Genomic DNA, 17,551 nt, shown 5'->3' with positions numbered 1-17,551 from the left:
TTCTTGTAGAAGTGGTTGAAGAAATGCTGAAACTATAGTACTGTATTGGCTCCTTGAGGAATGTCTGTTGAGGTTGTGACGAGAATATTGTCAGTACTAGTGGGGAAGAGGAGAAGTCTGAGATTTAGGCTGTATTGAAGATAGGAAATAATCATTGTGTCAACGAGAAAATGATTTTTTAGTATTTGAAAAGCTTTTTTGAGATCTGTTGTCGAAAGCACCTTTGATGTCAAAATAAAATACATTGCATTGTGCCTTATCTTTAAACGCAGTTTGGATGCATACAATGGTGTCAGCTAGGCTTGTTGTGGAGCGCCCTCTAGGACCAAAATGCATATTGACAGATGCATTAGCGAAGATAGCATGTTGAAGATATGGGAGCATGATTTTTTCAATAATTTTAGTAATTATTGGCGAAACAACAATTGGTCGATGGCCGAGATGGTTATTTCTGCAAGTTTTTTTAGGAATCAGCGTAACCCTCAAAGTTTTCCATTGTCTTGGAAGGAATGGCTGGGAAATGCACCTGGAAATGATATGCACTAACGAATCAATGATGTATACGCAGGACAATCTAATAATAAAACCAGGGATGCCGTCAGGGCCTTCACTACTATCAAGGCGTAATTGGTTAACTGCACGCTGAACTGTATTCTTGTTAACAAGTTGGTTAATTAGCAGGGTTTGACCAGCAGACACATCACGTTGCACGTTGTCTGCTTGTTCATAAGAATTGAGTGCTATAAATTTGTTTTGTATACCTTCAGTGCAAATGTCTGAATTGCTTGTTTCCATATTGCATCTTATCCATTCAAAAACTAGATCATGCTGTAATGTAGCTGTTGTTTTTGTAGAAAGTGCTCTTTTGTTGTGCTTTAGCGTGGACATAACATAATTTTTGTATGACTGAATTTTTTTTATGAGTTGAAACAAATGCTCTGCTCTTTTTATATTTTACTTTTGCTGATGAAGTGCCGTATTTCTTCCACAGTCTGTGGTATTTTTGCTTTCTTTTAAAGTATGGTTTCAGGTGGGATTTGAACCAAGGTTTGGAGTGAGAAGATATTCTAACACGTTTGGATGCCGACTCTGTTTTCAGTTGATTCAGCCATTTTATAAGAAGAAAGGTGGCGTTCTGTATAGGAATATTTTTAAGAGAATCCCATGGGTAGTATTTTAAGAGCTGCAAAAACTTTTCTTTCTGAAGGAATTTAATTAATGATATTCTTTTAGTGATTTCCAGAGGGAGACGAGGATTCTCGCAGCAAATTGTTTTTTTTTTTTTTTTTTTATGTGAACCCCAAACACGAGAGGTATTAGAACCTATAGTACTTAGTACCGTGCTTGGGTTGGAGGTTGAGAAGACAAAAGAAGATATTTGTTGACATTGGACTTGAACTTCTGTAGACTGTAATTTTCAGGAAATACGTATGAAGGAAGGTTCTTCCAGAAAACGGCAGTTGAATGAATAAATGAGGAAGATGAAAAGTTGGTTCTGTGGGTTTGAAGTTGGACAGTAAATGGATGTTGGCTGGTGGCGGCACTTGTTCGGACTGTTTTGAAAGAGAGAGCGGGAATTATAGAAGCCAATTCAGAAGAACAGTGCCCATGGAAGTATCTGTAGAAGAGGCATGCAGCAGAAACAGTACGTCTATGAGAAAGCGAGTGGAGAGACTCTGTTAGAGATGAATCATTAATTAACCTAACTGCCTTCTGAATGGAATTAAGAAGTCTGAGAGAGAGTTTTTGGGGGTACCACTCCAGATGTGGGAACAATATTCCATGGCAAGGCGGATTTGCGATTTATACAGAGTGAGCAGCTGTTTGGAAGAAAAGTAACGCCGAGAGTGAAAGAGAAAACCAAGTTTCATAGATGCAGAGGAAGCAATATTTGTAATGTGCTTGTGCCAAGAGAGATTAGAAGTCAGGGTAATCCCCAAAAGAGATATCATTTTGCGTAGAAATCGGAGTGTCACTAAAGATAAGTATAGGAGCAGAAGAATCCTTTTTGCGAGATATAAGACAAGGCTGAGTTTTAGAAGGGTTGAAATCAACTAAGTTGTCTTTGCCCCACTGGAGAATTACCTGAAGATCGGTATTTCAGGTATTGGTAGCAGATTTTCGAGAAGTTGAAGCTGATTGAGCAGGACAAGGTTTCTCAAAATGGAAAGTGGAATGCAATGTGCTATCATCGGCAAAACTATGGATAGGATTTCCAGTCAATGGAAGAAGGTCATTAATATACAAGAGGAAAAGAGTGGGGGAAAGAACTGAACCTTGGGGGACACCAGCATTAGTGGAGAAGTTAGAAGACAGAGAGCCATATACCATCACCCTCATTGAGCGATCAGAGAGAAAACTGGATAACCAATTACTAAATACAGTTGGCAAACCATAAGATGGAAGCTTGTTTAGAAGACCTTTATGCCAAACACGATCAAAAGCCTTTGAGATGTCAAGAGCAACTACTTGTGTTTCACCGAACCATTCCATTGAATTAGTCCATAAATGGGTAACATAAGCCAGAATATCCCCAGTGGATCGACACTGACGGAATACATACTGGCGATCGTTGATCAGACAGAAGGTTTCTAGGTAGCTTATTTCTAGGTAGATTGGCGGTTAATTGATTTCTCCATTACTTTAGAAAGAGTAGAAGTAATTGCAATGGGACGATAATTGGATGGGAGGGATTTGTTACCCTTCTTAGGAACTGGCTGGATATGAGCAAATTTCCAAGCAGAAGGAAAAACACCTTTGGAATAAGAAAGTGAAAAAAGGCGGCAAAGAATAGAAGTAAGTTCAGGAACACAGGTTTTGAGAACAAGTGGAGAAATACCATCAGGACCTGGAGCTTTCTTAGCATCAAGATTCATAAAAATCCTTCTGATATCCTTTTGACGGAAGACCACAGGAGGCATTGAATGGAGCGTGTTGGGAATGGTGGGAGGTGTTTTACCAAGATCATTAATACACGAGCTGGAAGAAAAATGAGATGCTAGCAGGTCAGCTTTATCCTTGGCTGAAGTGACAACAGAACCATCTGGTTTTGACAGAGGTGGGAGCAAAAATGGGCAAAAGTTGCGGCCAATAGCTTTGGCAAGAGACCAGAATGCTCGGCTACCATTAGGGCAAGAAGCAGGTTTTCTACTCTTAGCCTGTTCAAACTCTAGTTTGGACTGATTAATAACTGCTTTACAATTGTTGCGAGCTTTGGTGTAGGCAGAAAATGAAACTGAAGAATTAGAAACAAGCCAATTACGATATGCAACATTCTTCTCTTGGACAGCCTTAGCACATTTATTGGAAAACCAAGGTTTAGATAAAGGACGAGATTTAAAGTGGAGTGTGGGATAAAGGATTCCATTCCTGCTAGAATAATTTCACTGACACGATCTGAGCAAACGTTGACATCAGAAGTTTTGAAACAGTAATCCAACCAAGGAAAAGCAGAAAAGAAGTCTCGCAGGTCATCCCATTTTGCATTCTTGTAATGCCAAACAACACGAGGTTGGGAATAGCCATGAGATAAAGGTTCCATTGGAGAAGAGACAATCACCAAGTTGTGATCTGAAGTGCCTAAAGGAGCTGTCACTTCGACCGTGTACTTAGAAGGGTTTTTTGTGAGAAAAAGATCAAGCGTATTGGCTGTATGATTAGGATTGTCCGGTATTCTTGTAGGTAAATGAACAATCTGTGCTAGGTCATTAGTAATTGCAAAAGCCTCAGCATCTCGACCTGCTGGGTTGGTGTGACTAGAAAATGGAAGCCAGCTGGAGTTGTGAACATTAAAATCACCAAGTAAAATTATCTCACTGTTGGGAAAGTTGGACTGGAGAAAGTCAAGTTGCAAGAAGAGGAAGTCAAAGAGTTCCAAGTGATTAGTGGAGTTGGGAGAACGGTAGAGACAACAGGTGAATTTGACACAATAAGGTAGAGAGATTTTAAGCCAGAGAAGATCAAAGAGAGGGGATTCCAAATTGCCAAGTCTCTGACAGGGAATATCAGAACGAACGTATGCACAAGTACCACCTTTGAGTCGAAAGGAATCATACAGCGAATAATTTGGGCATCTGAGATGAGCAGTAGTTGAATCAACCGATAACTGAGATTCTGTCAGAAAAAGTACATGGGGTTTGGCAGACTGCAAGTGGAAATGGACATCGTTGAGATTAGAATTGAGACCACGTATATTTGTGAAATGAATTAGGGAGTGCTTGGGAGGTTTGGATCTTTTCGCAGATAAGCTTGCTCTATTAGTTTGACAATTCATGGTGTATTCAATGGTAAGAAAAAGTGAGTGGGACATGCTGAATGAAGTAATGAAATTTTTGGATATGGCGTACACGTGGTAATAATATACCCAGCTCCTTGACATAACGTGGCCTCGACAATGCTCCCCGCATACACACTACTTGGAATCCCTCCAGTCACTATCTGGCAGAGTAGAGGTAGCAAGATTATACACTAGCTGATCTGGAAGCCTCCTAGAGAGTTACCAATAGGTTCGGTCCAGTGTACTAACTAGCGGCCGGCCTGCGAACACCGTTTTAGAGTTGTACCCTCGAAATGTAAGGAATATTGGATCTCGCCATGACGTTCATCATAACCTCAAAAGTCATCAGTCATGCTGCATGATGGAAGAGATGGGTAAAGGTTTACCGGAACTTAGCTCTGTAGGCTAAACATGGGTTCCACCACTTCAAGCCTCCAATAAGCAAAGTGGTGGTATTTCACCGGTTGATGAGAGTCATCTACCACCTATTTTTTTTTTTATTTGGTAGTTATTGGCGCATCGGCTTCTGTGGCCATAATGCACCTCCCAAGGGTTTTGCATTACTTTGATCCAAGCCCGAGACGGGATTCGAACCCGCGACCTTTGGGTTGCTAGGCAGGCGCTTTACCCACCTGGCTAGCCCGGTCGGCTCTACCACCTAGTACTGCCTGGTAACATAGAGGGTCGGCGTCCCTCCATGTGGTGTGTGCGCCACACCTCGACCCCTGCTTACGTTGGTTTACACCTGGGTGGTCACCCACTATGTACTTGTGCATGGAGGTTATACCCAGGATTACTAACAGTCCCACCATCGTTAAGGTGCAAGCAGAGGATTTGGCTGTCACAGACCGTCCGGACTTCGCCGAAATTGGGTCCACTTGACTTGAGTGTCACCCGAATATCAGTTCCATCAGCGTTTTAGACTCCCAGGTAGCAAATACAGCTTGTCTGGCATATCTGAGAGAATGTCTGTGACAACCTCAAGGACCTGTTGCTTGCAGTTCTGTACTTTTGTGGTCAGATTTAAATGTAATGTTGCTGCTAAGTTTTTCTTGCAGTGGAAAATTAGCGTATACAAGACCAAGCGCTTGATTACCTCTTGTAACAGGAACACATTGATTTTTTTAGCTCCAGAACTAAAAATGAGTCGGACAGCAACTTCATTTATTTGTAAATGATATTTGGGCAAGGGAAGGTTAAAGTCGCCCATTATGGTGATGTTAGTTTGAGGCATTCAGGTTATTACTTCATTAATGATGTCATCAGCAGGTCCAGGCGGAATATAAATATTATAAATTTGAAGCAGAGCATCCTTAACTTGGATTAGTAGGGAAATTCCCTCAAAGTTGAAGGTATTAGAGTTGTATGTGTTCAAAACTTTAATACTGGATTTTAAAGTTATTGCTGTCCCACCAGCTCTACGATTAATTATTGATGTCATGTATGGGGTGTGGCTGAGATTCTTCGGCAGTAGGAAAATATCCTGTAGAGATTCCTGCATCCACGTTTCAACTAAACATATGATATCATGAGATTCGTCAACCATTAATGAAATAAGCGTAGACAGCCTATGCGTTTCCTTCCTCCCGTAGGTAATTATCGAGCTGACCTTTGAATTTCCCCAAACTGTCAGCCTGTACCACCCATATAGGCAACTTATTCCAATAATTTATAACTCGCTGGCTAAAATAAAACTTCCTGCAATCCAGTCTAAACTTTAAATTATGTCCCCTAGTTCTAGAATCATTTATAATCGTAAAAATTTCGTTCTCATTCATTTTACTGATGCCTCTCAGAGCCTTAAACACCTCAATCAAGTCTTCTCTAAGATGCCTAGTTTCCAAGCTCTGCAACCCACATGTTCGAAGTCTTTCTTCATAAGGATGCCCTCTTTCCGATGTCACCAGGCGAGTTATCCGTCTTTGGACCCTTTCAAGAAGAACAACGTCTTTATTTAGGTGCAGTCTCCATACTTGAACACAGTGTTCCAAGTGTGGCCTTATATAATGGGATTATGACGTCCTTATTTCTACTAGCAATTGTTTGATAATTCATCGATAGGACATCATGGGCCTTCCTTGCAACCAAAAAAAAAATAACCTAAACTATTATTTTTAGGCCATACGAATAACTAAATTCATCTGCCGTGCTGTGTGTCTTATGTCTCTTAATTGCGTGCGTTGTATGGTCGATTTCTCTGTTTGGCTTGACAATAAACCCTAGTTTCTAGGGAAAAGAATCTTGCTATCTGCTCCTGAGACTGACTAACTCAGCCACGGTGTGAATAAAGCTCATTAAAGTTCCTCGCGTCGTCGACGGAATTTGAACCAGGGTCTTTTTATATTTTATGTGCTACTGTGCAGACCGCTTCCTTGCAACCAGTCTACAATGCTCGGAGAACTTCATGTCTGACTGTATCGTAATACCCAGGTCCCTTTCATCCACTACCGGCTTTAGTTCAACTCCGCCAAGTGTATAAGTTATTTTTGGGATTATTCTTCCCCAGGGGCAATACTTACACTTTGCTGGATTAAAGCATAGCTGCCATTTTTCTGATCATTCCTGAAGTCTATGCTTGGCGGTGATTAGTATTAGCAATGGCCACATGGCGCAAGGAAGCCGATGGCTTATGCTGCACTAGCCAAAAAAAAATAATAATAAATAAAATAATACGAATAAAAAAACATAATAAGAGAAAAGGAAATAGACAACCTATGTGTTTCCCTCCTCCCTAATTATTCAGCTTACCTTTGAATTTTCCCAAACTGTCACCCTCTACCACCCATGTAGGTAACTTATTCCAGTAATTTATAACTCGCTGACAAAAATAAAACTTCCTGCAATCCAGTCTAAACATCTAAATAACTTGAAATTATGGCACCTTATTCTAGAATAATTTATAACTATGAAAATTTCTTCCTCATTCATTTTGCTTATGTCTCTCAGAGCCTTAAACACCTCAAACACCTGATCATTAACTACTCTACCAATCTTTACATCAACTGCAAATTCACCTTTCACCTCTACCTTTCATCGATGTCATTTTTGAAAATCAAAAATGACAGTGGTCCTAATACCGATCCTTTGGGAACCACTCTTCTTATATCAACTCAATCTGAGGAATAACCATTTATCACAATCCTCTGCCTCCTGCCTTGAAGCCACCCTGCTATCAATCTAAGGATTTTCCCTGTGGTTCTAACCTGTTCCAGCTTATAAAGTAACCGCTCATGTGGGACTGAATCAAATGCCTTGCTGAAATCAAAATAATCAATGTCGAAATTATTCCCTAAGTCCAGCTCTTGAGTGACCCTGTCAAAATAGCTAATCAGATTAGTTACACATGATTTTCCCTTTACAAAACCAGCTTCAGAATTCCATTTCTATCTAAATGATCCTGAATTACACCCTTGATCATTGTCTCCGTGATTTTCCTTACTTCTGAAGTGAAGCTGACCGGCTGGTAATTTCCCACTTCACTCTTAGAAGCTCCCTTATGTATTGGAGGGCGCCTCCATAGCCAGGTGGACAGGAGCAGCAGTGCATAACACACGCGTCTTGATTAGACCGGGGTTCGAGCCTGTGACCACCAAATACTGAGGACGCGGAAAGGTCAGGGAATGACCACCGCATATCACTGGAGGGAGCAATATGGCCTTAGTTGCTAATGCTCCTAAAAACCAAATAACAAACAAACAAACAAACAACATGTATTGGAGATACATTGTCACTTCTCCAATCCAACGGAATCACTCCCGAGTCCAGTGATGCTCTCATAATTAGCCTCAGTGGTTCAATGCACTCACTTTCCGCCTCTCTTAAAATTATAGGATATATGCCATCAACCCAAGAAGCATTACTGGCCTGTAGACTCGAAAGGTTTTTCATTAAATAAGCATGCGAAATATCAACATCATTAATTACATATTTTTCAACTTCACTCCCGCAATTTCCCATTGACATAAAAGGTTTTTCTTCTGTGAATATCATCTGCAACTTCAGCTGGGGTATGTAATACTATCCCACTTACCTAAGGGTCCGATCTGGTTTGTCCTCTTCTTTGCATTTATATATATATATATATATATATATATATATATATATATATATATATATATATGAAGAATTCCTTATCCCCTCCCCCTGTTTGCTCTCTTTGCCAGCCAGCGATTTCCCATAATCTGCCTTTGCCAGCCTAACCTTTTCTGTGGCACTATTACAGATCAATTTGTAGCTGTTATATGCTTCAGTACTTTTTATTGCTCTGTAACTTTTCCATGCCGTCTTTCTCTGCTCAAGTAATCTGGCAACTTCATTATTCATCCAACTTGGAATCTTTCTTGTGGAGTGTTTTTTTAATGGTATATAAGCATTCAAGGCTTCTGTGATTAATATTTTAAAGGTGTACCATATTTCAATTGTATTCGCTCTCTGTGAGATATCTGCCCAGTTAATAAAGGCCATGCAGCACCTTAAGGCATTGTAATTTCCTTTCCTGAAGTTATAACCCATTCCTTTGTTTTTAACTACTGCTACCTCTCTCTCTCTCTCTCTCTCTCTCTCTCTCTCTCTCTCTCTCTCTCTCTCTCTCTCTCTCTCTCTCTCTCTCTCTCTCTCTCTTTATCACCCACCGTAGAACTCCATGATCACTTCCTGCTAGTGGGTCCTGTACTGTCAGCCCTATTATATCATCTGGTTCATGGATGATGAGTATTCATCACCCATGAACCAGGTCTGGAGTATTCTTTTCCCTAGTACTTTCCCTGACATGTTGATACAAATAGCAATCATCTAGTTGATTTAAAAATTTTCTCCCCCATGTGGAGTTTTCTTCCCGTTGCCTCTAATTGACTGTTCCAGTCAATTAGAGGCAAATTAAAATCATCCATAATTAGACACTGATGATTACTACTACTGGCAAGTAGACACTGATGATTACTTGCCCATTCCATTTGCATGTATAGACTCTTATCATAATCTTCACAATCACCTGGCCTGTAGATTACTCCCACTGTCATTATACCTTTGCTTCCAACTATCTCAAACCATACAGATTCTATTCTAGCATGCGAAACATTTGAATTCCATAAAGCTTTCCTCGCGCTCAGGCTGCTTTTGATAAGAAGCATGACCCCACCACCCTTCTATCTTCCCTGTTCTTCCTAAATACACTGTACATACCGTGCTGAAACTCATCATCCCCTATCTCCGAGTGTTCCCACGTTTCCGTAAGCCTTATTATGTGAGCGTGACAGTATTAAAAAGAACTGTCATATTAGAGGTCACCTGAGAACGATCTCATCCAGCCATGTGTATTTTCATCCCGAAAAATAGAGAAACTGATTAGAAAATGCACGCAATTTACAGACATAACAGAAAGATGCCTTGAGGTGTAGTTGCCTTTGCTCAAAATCAAAAACAACTTGAGCCGGTTTGCCAGTTTTTAAATGATATATACTGCTGGAATAGCAAAACAACCACCCATAAAAAATAAGAAATAATGATAATAAACTTCGTTTACATTTTCTACTTCCTTGGTTGTTTTTCTGTATTTTAAACACAATCTTTTTGCACAGAGTACACTAAATTTCCTATTTACAGTTCAGTACACTTACATGGAATTTTTATATTTTATATAAAGTCAAAAAAAGTTTTATTTAAAGTCAAAAAAGGATTTGACTTCTGTTCAGTATTTCTTTTTAGATTTCTTACTGTATGACCATTGTTATTTTTTACAGGTTTAGGAGCTATCGGTGCCAGCTTTATTGGAATACAATTTACTGTAAACAACTATGTGCATATGGCCCTCCTCATAGTCATTGCTGTGGCATTTGGAACAGCTCTCTCTGGTAAGTTCTGTCGTAGTTTCGTAATTTTTTACCTTTTTTGAAAGGATCATCTGGGCAGAAAATCTCAGTTTATGATGGAGACAAAAGATGATTTTCCAGCATATATTACCATGAAGAACTAGGCGCCTAATTAAACAGGGGGTTGTAAAGTCACCAAAGATGACTCAAGTCTGAACAATCCGTAATTGTCTTAATCACAGAAATTGTTTATGATGTTGTTTATGATCCGATTTTCAAATATTATTGGATTGGTTTCAATACAGAGTAATGATATCCTGTGAACAATTCTGTCAACGCTGCTTACTAAAATTAGATTTCAGTATGAATTTTTTAGAGGAATGAATAACAAAAGATTTGAATGCAAATTCGATAAGAGAGAAGATGAATTGCGAAATGACAATTCTTGCAAAATTTGCTCAAGGTTCAAACATATTTGTCAGCTAGTTGATGATCATGGAAGATTCCTGTATTCAGTACAATAATCTCGAGACTAACCGATTTATGGAGTGACGTGAAGGATCCTTTCATTATAAGAAATTTCCAATGGCGCTTTGTTAGTTTCCACAGTGAAAACATCAGGTTTTTTTTGTAGGGGGAAGTAGTCAAAGACGGGATGATATTCATTGATTATCTTCAAACGAGTAACAGGAATTTCTTACAAGAAAGGGGACCAAAAGGACAAAAGATACTTCGTAGAGGAATACCATCAAAAGAACCGAAACCTTTCTGATTAGAGTCATTAGAAAAATACAAAAATCTCTCAAATAAAATATTTTTCAATACTGAACTGGGCCCAGCAATACCAAAACACACTTCTAAAACTGCAGTTAATGGAAGCGCGCAAACGGAATCAAAAGCTCAAGGAACAAATAGTAATATATAATAATAAAACAGTGTGCAGAGCCTCACCAGCGTTTGAAGCAAGATGGATTCTTCCTGTTAATTCTTCCTATGGATTCTTCCTATTCTTCTGTAAACAGATCACTATTAAACATTTACTCAAGCCATAAAACGATTTATTTGAAAATATCTCATTCGATATATTCTGGCTTGCAGACTGAAGTGAACCTAATACGAGTTTCTGGAGAAGCTTGCTTACTAATCTGAGGAAACATCTAATAAAGCTCAAAAGAGCTGTTGTTTTTATTTGAATAACACCGATAAGTCATGTGGCAACCAGTGTGGAATAGAAATTGTACATAACTTCGACATTTACGAGTAATAAATGAGATCCGTTGCAATAACCAATAAATGTCATCATCTATTGAAAAGTGAATCAGAATGAATCAAGGAAATAATTGAAATAGAAGCATTTTGGAGCAAACACTCTCTTAACAGTAATCGTGCCTTTACTTACAAAACTAACATGATTAGCCAAAAACTCCGAAATAGTCAGTTACGAGACAATTAGGAAAAACAGTATCATTGGGGGGGAGTGGGGAGATGGTAAATCAATAACACCTAGAGTTCCAATCGTGTTACTGAAAATGGAATTATGAGAAAGTCATGCCCAGGTCTTCAAAATTGGAATAGCCATAACAGAAAGGCTACTTTAAAAAATGATTTTTTTTATACAGAGAAGTCTACGCAAGCAGATGCTTCTACTAATTTTGTAACACCCTCTAAATAACCAATAGTTTTGCTGTATGAATCTATCACTACTATATGACTAGAATCTAAAATTTGGTGTCACTCTTGATAAAGAAAATATTGTAAGAGCTGCTATTTTATTTTCAGGATATCAAGTCAATCCCCTGGATCTGGCACCCAACTATGCGAGCGTTATTAGTGGCTATGCTAAAACATTCAGTGTTGCAGCAATGATAATCTTTAATGAAGTGACTCTCTACTACCCTGTAAGTATATTGAAATCGTTTTTTTTTATTGTGTGTCCCCCCCCAAAAAAAACATTTGAAGATAAATCTTAAATATTTCTGTTGAAGAGAGGAACAAATTAAACTTCGTTTAATTTAATTATATTTTCCATTTAACCAGTCTTCAAGTGGAAAAAATGAAATTTGACCATTGGTAGGCGTACAAAATGAATTATTTAGAAAAATAACACAAAGATAAAATTTTGACCAATCTTTGACCGACGAATTTGACTTGGCTGGACTTGGTTAAGATTATTACTAAATATAATGCCACTCGTATACCACGTGATGCGAGTTGCTGAAGAGGCTTGCTTACTAACCTAAGGAAACGTCTAATAAAGCTTAAAAGAGCAGTAGTCTCCTTTCTTAGCCATTCTTCATATGGACATCGTTTAGCACCACTCCCCACCACCATTCTGATTGCCCTTCTCGGAACTATTTGTAGAAGTTCTGCCTTTCTTCAGGTCTGGCCTCTAGACCTGAGCACAATATTCTAAATTACATCTAACCATCGTTAGATGTAATTTAGAATTAACTTGTATAAACGGATAATGATACCATTTTTCCTTACTTGCGAAAGCCCTTAGACAAGTCACCATGCACAACCCTGAATCGGGTACAATTCGCGGAAAATTTCATGACTGACTGAATCGTAATGAGTCAGTCAGAGTTTTTTGGTCCTGGACCACTTTAACTCCGCTCACCTTAGTTTGAAAGTAAACTCTTGGATTTCCGTTGCCAAAAAATTTAAAATATTAAATTTCAGTTGCACTTTTAAATAAAATGGCTTCCTTCTGGTCTTTAACCTTTAAATCATCAGCTAACTTCGACAACATCCTCTGCTCTCCCTCATCAATGTCATTAAAGAAGATAAGAAATAGAAGTGGCCCCAACACTGATCCCTGGGGAATTCGGCTAGCTATAAATGGACTTTCCATCCTGAGGAATGTTCGTATACGACTACTCTCTGCCTTCTATCTTTTAGACAGCCCGTGAATGAAGAAGCTTGTCACTGATATCATTACGCGCTGGAGTGTATTAACTTAGTCAATTGCGGTATATTCCATTCATAATCGTACTGCTGTTATCCTCTAAGGCCTGCTAGCATATTTATAGTTCACTGATAATTTTTCTGATTTTCATAAATGTTATTGAAGAAGTATTCAATGGAAACTGCCAAAGTGTGCTGATGTTTTGAAAGTGCGAAGCAACGTAACTGTTTTGAAATTGCTGTGTTGTTTCATAAATATTTGAATCGGTTGCAGATATAGCCCGAAAACTGACAGCTAAAGTTAACTCTTCTAAATATAAAGTTTGCATTTGGAGAGCAGAAATCCTGGAGTCGTGTATAAGTAGCAGGGAAAAGAGCTAAAAGTTAAACATGTTAAAATTGACTCTGACATTAAAATTTCCGTGTAATGTAAATAGGCTGCTAGGAAGGCACAGGTCTGCGATTTATAGGTCCTTTGCTAGCAAGGAAAAAGACTTCTTTATCCCTCTTAACAAGGTGATGGTTAGATCGTATTCGGAGTATTGTTTTCGAGTCTGGAGGCCGCACTTAAAAAAGCTTATAAGTCCAGGAGAGGGTTCAAAAAAGGGCGACCAGATTAGTAGTGAGTGCAGACTGATGTGTAACACGAAGAGCAGTTTATAAAGTGTTTGCCTGCAAAGTAGCATGTTGTTGAACAATAGAATAAGTGACAGAGGCAGCGAGTTTGGCTGAAATCAGAATAGAATAGAATCTTTAATTGCAGCGTGATATACATACAATTAGTCCCGTCTGGGAATGGTGGTGCCAGGGGTTTACAACATATATTTACAAAAGAGATACACATGAGAAAAACATATGTTACATCAGATTATTGGAAGGCAACAAAGCACAGTTCAATATTTTCAGTTCGACGAGGATTCCCTTCCTGTATTTTTCATTGTTGACCACTTCTTGGAGGTCCCCGTCGATGGTTTGCTATCAGCTGTGCTGAAGACCGGAGATAAGGGGGAGGAATGCGCCAGGAGCAGTGATCCCAGAAGTTCGGCTCTGTAATTTTACCGGTGGCCGTCTTGATGGTGAACCTTCTTTCTCCGATGTAGGATCGGAGCCTGCGTAGTTGAAGGGCATCTGCTAACTGCGTTGATCTGAGAGCTGGGGGAAGGTGGAGTTTGGTGTTAGCCCATTTTAGAAGCCAGACTTCGGCAGAGAATATTCTTTTAACGTTGGATTCGACAGCCGAGGCCCATATCTCTGAAGCATACAGTATCGTCGTGTATAGGTTTGATACGATGTATCTTTTTACCAGATGTGGATCAGTGGTGTGGAGCAGGTGTTGTTTGGCGACCCAGCGTAGTGAATTCAGCCTCGACTGTATGAGGTTTACGTGATCGTTGAAAGATAGTTTGAAGTCGAAACCGACCCCCAGATCTTTGTGCATTTGAACGCTTGGAACTGAGGAGCCGTTAAGCACAGGCTCCAACGTTGTTGGGCTGCCCTTTAGTGAATAAATTATTTGTGCCGAATGGAACTGAATGGTTACCTTGTAGAAAGGAATACAGTATTATTTTGTTTTGTGTTAATTCAATTTTATTTAATATAAAAATATCCTGCATCATTTGGTCTCTCTCTCTCTCTCTCTCTCTCTCTCTCTCTCTCTCTCTCTCTCTCTCTCTCTCTCTCACACACACACTACCAAAAGTACTTGGACTCACAGAAGTAATTGGAATAAAAAAGAATTTTTATTACAAAACCAAATTCTTGTAGGTGTCGGTTAAAATCCTTTTCTATTCATCTCCATGAATAGAAAAACAAGGTTTTTTTCTATTCATGGAGATGAATAGAAAAACCATCTAAACAGAGCATGTTTGGAAGAAGAAGGGCATTTTGACCCCAACCTAATCCGGCGCTCCAATTTGTTCCACAGGTGTTCTATAATGTTAAGATCCAGGCTCTGAGCAGTTCAATTTTTCGAAGCATTAAATATATCTTGATCAAAGTGATGTTTCTGATGCATTACTTTACCTATCAGATAAATGATAAATTTTACCCTCACCATGATAGTTTTCTTTCATCAGTTTAGGAGGACATTTCTTCATCATCATCAACCTACAATATTTTTTTGTTTTCTGGACCCAAACCATTAATTACCTTTCCTTGTAAGTGTACGATGCATTCTGAGATTTCATCTAAGCTTTTAGACTTTTGTAATTCGAGTTGCTGCTTTTTTTTTAAAGTAAATTTTATATTTTCTTAGATAATTATACATTAATTGTATTTTTTATTCCATTCCAGAATTTCAAAATACTTCCAGTGGTTGGGGGTCTTCAACTGATTGGAATTATTTGTTATGCCCTGTTAGCATCGGGAAATCTTCAGCCATGGGCTAAACCCGTTCACCAAAGAAATATTTTGATGTTCCATCCTACACCAGTACTCACTCCTGATCATCTTTATGGAGTTTCTGAAAAAGAAAAATCTCAGAAGACGCTTCCAGAATAAGGTCGACAGATTAAGAACAGCTGTAGCAGTTCACTTTGGTAGCAGATAAAGACTGAGTAATTTGAACTTCTTCAAATGCCTTCGGGTGTAATTAAAATCTATCATTTTCCACAATGTGATATGTACTAATGTCGTCGGAGAATCTATATCCATAAATGTCCAGCTTCTTGCCACTGTCAAGAGATGCGTAACTGAGAAATTATACACGCGTTATTCTTAATGGTAATAAATGTCTCAATAAAGTGGTGAACTCCGATTTAGCTGTTTTATGAAATAAATCCAATTTTTTTATAAATATAACGGTCTTTTAAACAGATCAGAATATACTTCTTGATCAATATTTGTGATGATTAAGAAATTGACTAGACTCTAGCGGCTTGAAGATTGAAAGGCACTTTTCATTGTTGTTTTATAATCGTTGTAAAAAGTGTTGATACCCTGCGAGGATTGGCACAGCTTTCGACAAAGATGGACTCTTCTTTGCGATTAGACAATGGTTATAATCACCTTAGTACAGGATGTTAAACTATCGACAGCATTTTTTTTTTACTTTCCACATTGATAAAAGTTAATCAAGTAAAGAAATTTAGTAAAAGATTTTAATTTACAGTTTGATTATCAACGGACTATCTAGTGTCATAGCACGAGGTTGAAGATATCAGCTCCTTTAAGAACCTGGCATTATATCGATTTATTGTACCAGTTTCAAAGATAGTACAATGAATTTATGTCACCAAACCCCCTCAACTTGATTACCTGTATGTGGTGAAGGGACCTGCCTGTGATATACTGCTGGCTCTACAGATAAACGTCAATGGGACTAATGGCATACGACAAAGTCAAGAACGTGAGAAGGGAAAACGGAAACAGAAAATTTGACAGACCATATGAAGCAGTACAACGAAATCCCTAATACAGGATTTCGTTCGACTAGGGAAGCTGGACTGCGGATGCTTCTGCTGATAACTCTGCCTATGTCTCTCTCTGTATTCAAGTTATAGGCTCTGGATCGCCATTGCTAGAATCTGGCTTGTATGCCGTGCGTTGCGACACGTGGACTTGCCGGAAAGGGATAGCCTGGTGGTTAAAGTAATAAAGCTGTGCCCCTTAATGCGCCACTTCGATCCCTGCTTTGGCCCTTTCAGGATCAATCGACCGGCAAATCTGCTTGACGGGGTCAACTGTACTCGAATAGGACTCCTTGGTCCTGGGACAGGGTCAAAACCTGTTGGGTACATGGATATGGATGTATGGTGGAGGATTAGACCACAATGGTGAGCCTGCTGCTTGGGGTGGCGACGGTTGATTGGTTGATTAGTGAATCGTTGCTTTGCTTCTTGAAGATGTTAGTTCGAACTGGTCTGCTACTGAATTGCGTGTTCCTTAGTAGTTAATGAAATAATGCTACATCCCCTGTTCATTCCAATACTGAATAGACTTATATATGGATTGCGTTCCAATTCATGAGCGTGCTATTTTGATTGCGTCTTCAAAATTGCTATCAGCTGCATATGGTGTTGTGGTTACAAAGTCCTTGAGTTACCCTGACTGTGATTTTATGTAGTGAATGCAGAGCCGACTCTTTGTGGTGAGGTGAAACAGTTAAATATTTCCTCGTGAGAAAGACATCTTCTAATCAAGACCAGCAGACTCATGATCAGCTTTAGTACAAAATAGGTTTTCATTTATATATGAACTAATGCACTGACATACTTTCCAATTGGAGTGTTGTATTGATGCTGTGTTTGCTGTTTCATTTAAATATGAAGTAATGAACTGATATGCCCTCCAAATTGGGGCTATTATAGTGATGCCGTGTATGATGTTATCAGCATGAAGGCAGACGATTGATGCTGTATGATTTTATATCATCCCTAGGCAAGCAGATGATCCCTGGCCGCCCTTATGTGCCAGAAATGATAACCAACTAGTGGTAGTATATGTTATGCTAGAAATTAACTGTACAGTTAATTTCTAGCATAACATAGATGATGGGATTGCCAGGAAAACTGGCTAGAACCTTCTTTAAAAATTAAACTAAAAATACGGATATATTATGTAG

General features: G+C 38.9%; 1 protein-coding gene across 1 annotated transcript in view; it reads left to right on the top strand.

Moving 5' to 3' along the window:
- The window catches only part of LOC150077418 (putative vesicular glutamate transporter eat-4), a 39,555-nt gene extending 23,776 nt beyond the window's left edge, over nucleotides 1–15,779 (top strand). Inside the window, exons 10-12 of the mRNA XM_090386110.1 lie at nucleotides 10,015–10,125; nucleotides 11,863–11,981; nucleotides 15,283–15,779. Of these exons, the coding sequence (XP_090242236.1) occupies nucleotides 10,015–10,125; nucleotides 11,863–11,981; nucleotides 15,283–15,489 (437 nt within the window). The 3' untranslated portion in view covers nucleotides 15,490–15,779. The remainder of the gene's footprint in view (nucleotides 1–10,014; nucleotides 10,126–11,862; nucleotides 11,982–15,282) is intronic.
- The last annotated feature ends 1,772 nt before the right edge of the window (nucleotides 15,780–17,551 follow it).

This window comes from Mastigoproctus giganteus, chromosome 12 (assembly GCF_048544385.1).
Source record: "Mastigoproctus giganteus isolate SK-2022 chromosome 12, ASM4854438v1, whole genome shotgun sequence".
Taxonomy (NCBI): Eukaryota; Metazoa; Arthropoda; class Arachnida; order Uropygi; family Thelyphonidae; genus Mastigoproctus; species Mastigoproctus giganteus.
This window is presented reverse-complemented; position numbering and strand designations above follow the sequence as displayed.